This window comes from Camelina sativa, unplaced genomic scaffold, assembly GCF_000633955.1.
Source record: "Camelina sativa cultivar DH55 unplaced genomic scaffold, Cs unpScaffold01975, whole genome shotgun sequence".
In the NCBI taxonomy this organism is placed as follows: domain Eukaryota; kingdom Viridiplantae; phylum Streptophyta; class Magnoliopsida; order Brassicales; family Brassicaceae; genus Camelina; species Camelina sativa.
In genome coordinates this window covers 1-3043 of record NW_010923092.1, presented here as the reverse complement: position 1 = coordinate 3043, position 3043 = coordinate 1, and the positions used below count along the sequence as shown (strand labels likewise).

Genomic DNA, 3043 nt, shown 5'->3' with positions numbered 1-3043 from the left:
GCCAATCCAAAATTTGATTTGCTGAGCTAAGCTCCTCATTCCTTTCCGAATGTCCCCGGGGAAATCACCAGAAGGAGGGTGATCAGGTTCAAGCCTCGGGATTGACTGCTCGGTCTCTTACCCTCCCTTGATTCTCCAAATCCTTTGAGATGGTTTACTATCAGGAGATCTTCCTTGCCGTGAGCGTCGCCTGCTACGGGGTCGACTACAGGACCTATTAGCGCGTTTACGTTGGCTAGAAGGCCTAGAAGGACAGGAGGAGATGTCGTGGCCATATGCACAGCATACTGAACATTTAGGGGGCAACCAAGGATAGGAGACGTCAACCTCCACTTCACGACCATCAGAGAAGCCCGTGATTACCTTAGAGGGGAGCTCCTTGGTGAGGTCAATGCGGAATAGGACCTTAGCAACCTCGAAGTTCTCCTTCCTTTCAGTTTCCGGGGCAAGAGCTACCGGTTTTCCAACCGCAGTAGCAATCCGACTAAGACTCTGCTTGTTGAATAGCAGATAAGGAACCCCACGTAATTCCACAGTGATAGCAGCTGAGGTTATCCGAGGGGAGTTGGGAGTAAACTCCGGGGACCAAGGAGAGACAAACATGGGGAAGCCTGCAATGTTCCAGACATTTCGTCCCAGAAGAATAGCTCTGGTTCTAGGGTTAGTGACCCGCAGTAGAAAGGCACCATAGCCAATTTTGTGAACAAAAATGCGAGGACCCGAACGAGCCCAAAGCGCATTAACGACGCCTATAACCCGACCCATGTCAGGAGGGTTCCCGTGAAATTGGGCAAAGATAAAGTCTTTAAACTCTTCCCTAGCAGCTTCTATATTCTCATCCGGGATAAGGACAAAGGGGACCCCGGAGATGTGCTGCGACGGAGACCCCACTTCTTCCAATTGAGATGATTCACCGAAGAGAGAGGTCCATCTTTTTCTGGCCTTAGGCGGAACACTGACCAAGGGAGCCATCGGGTCCGAGGCACCCAGGGAGACAACGGTCGAGTTTGGTTGAAAAGTGCCAGAGGCGGAGGCCTCTACAGCGACTGAGGAAATACCGGAGACCAGAGTGACCGGGATCTCGGGAGGGGAGGGAGCGTCCTCAACCGGCTCAGGAACCAAGGAAACAGAGGCAAGGCGATCTGTATCCGGGTTTGCTGAAGGTGTCGCAAGAACCTCCGTAGAAGCTACCACAGGTGGTAGCGAAGGGGTGTCTTCCGCAAGCAGAGGGCCATCAACCCTTTGGCGAGGGGAGGTCAACTGAGTTGTTGAAGAGGCAAATCGAGCGAATTGAGAGGTTCCAGGGACTAAGGGGCGAGATCCCTTCTTCTTTTTCTTCCTTGTCATCTTGAAAAATTCTCACCAACCGGCGAGAGGCCGGTGGGCGGCGGAGATTAGGGTAGAGAAAACTAATCGCCTTTTCTATCGCCTCAGGAGATAGGAGAAATTGTATTGTTAATCGCCTTTTTTTTTTTTTGCAGGAGGCATCGTCGACTCATCTTAACCATAAGTATTAGTTCGTTTATTCACTCATAATACGTTACAAAGTGTACTTACTACACTTGAGACAAGAAACCAAATCTTAAAACCACAGACACTTTATTATTGCATAGAACTTGAAAAATCCGACACAGAGACACAAAAGCACGTAGTTAAGGAGATTTATCAGAAGCAGTAATAACACCTCCTGGAGGAAGCCTACATGGTCGGGGTCTTCTCCATTTCGAAGTGTATACTGCTGGAGAAGTTCCACATGACCTTGAAGGTGGTGTGTACACAATGGGAGTTCCCGTAAACCACCACGCTGCCATATTAAAGTTCAAACTAAAAATAAGAGAGATTGTTGTTTCACTTTGGTGGAGAAATTGATTTCAAGCTCGTTCGTTTTACAAGTTTTACTTAAAAATTGTTTAATCTCAATAAATATCTTGCAATACACTCTTTCTCTTTTCATGTATATGTGTTTTTCAAAATCAAAGGTAAAATTAGCATATTTAAATTACATAATTAGGGCTAATGACTTGTAGTTGTATACAAATATGTAACCTCTTGAGATGTTTAATCAAAAAAAAAAAAAGCCATTATTAATCAAAGTCAAGAGGCTGCATGATATATGATTATAGAATTCATCAGATCTAATTATGTAATTGAAATATACGGTAATTTACCTATAATTACGAAAATCCTTTAAGAAAATGTGTATTTGTTGTTAAGAAACTTACAAAGTTTGCGGCCTGTAGATTCCACGACTTCAATTTGAGAGGAAAGAGTGAAAAGTATAAGAAGCAGTGGTAACACTAGTGCAGCAACACTTGGAGACTTTGAACCCATTCTCTCCTTCTTTGTGGTTTTTGTCTATGTAAGTCATGTGACATTTATAGAAGACGCTAACCACATATATTACCACTAGTGAACGCGGTTTCTACATTGCTACAAGCCTAACAGTGTTCTATCCCTACTATTGGGTAAAGCCACACATGACTTCTTTGTCATTTCAAATTAGTGGAGAAGAATATTAAAGTTGAGCTGACTAATAGTGTACGTTGACTTACGCAGAAGATGTAATAACAACGACTGGTACACCTTATGTAATAACAATGAGATCGTGGGATTCTAGATGAACCGACTAATGACTTTGACTTATGTCGAAAAGAAAATAGCAAAGTCTCTCGCACTATGCCACTATCAATAATAGTTGAATTGGTCAAGATTTGTTTTTGTTTTTTCAAACTTTCCTTGCTTAATAATATCAATATACTAGATTAAAATCCGTGCTCATTCATTTTATTTAATTATAATTTTAGAATAAAATATAATTTATATTATTATTTTTAAAAGCTTTTTAGATAAAACATTATGCAATAAAATCATATGTTAAATATAATGACTTGAAAAAAATATCTATTTTGTAAGTTTTATATTGTTAATTTTGTAATGTTATGTATGAGAAATGATTATGTTTGTTGTTTATTTTTATTTTAATTTTTGAACATGCCTGGTGAAAGTTTTTTAATATGACATGTGCTTAGGTAAGATTTTATTT

At 41.2% G+C, this 3043-nt stretch overlaps 1 protein-coding gene across 1 annotated transcript; it reads right to left on the bottom strand.

Annotated features, from left to right (window-relative positions):
• Nucleotides 1-1500: 1500 nt before the first annotated feature.
• LOC104774203 lies at nt 1501-2372 on the bottom strand. Its single transcript, XM_010498859.2, has 2 exons — nt 2223-2372; nt 1501-1804 (listed from the first exon to the last, which is right to left on the bottom strand). The coding sequence occupies exons 1-2, from the start codon at nt 2329-2331 to the stop codon at nt 1653-1655; spliced, it is 261 nt and encodes an 86-aa protein (XP_010497161.1). The 5' UTR covers nt 2332-2372; the 3' UTR covers nt 1501-1652.
• Between the last annotated feature and the right edge of the window lie 671 nt (nt 2373-3043).

What these genes read in the sequence shown, in the direction of transcription:
- LOC104774203 (XM_010498859.2), bottom strand. Translation starts at nt 2,331, where the DNA reads ATGGGTTCAAAGTCTCCAAGTGTTGCTGCACTAGTGTTACCACTGCTT. An exon ending in ATCTACAGGCCGCAAACTTT is followed by an intron (nt 1,805 to 2,222) that starts GTAAGTTTCTTA and finishes TTAATATGGCAG; the next exon opens with CGTGGTGGTTTACGGGAACT.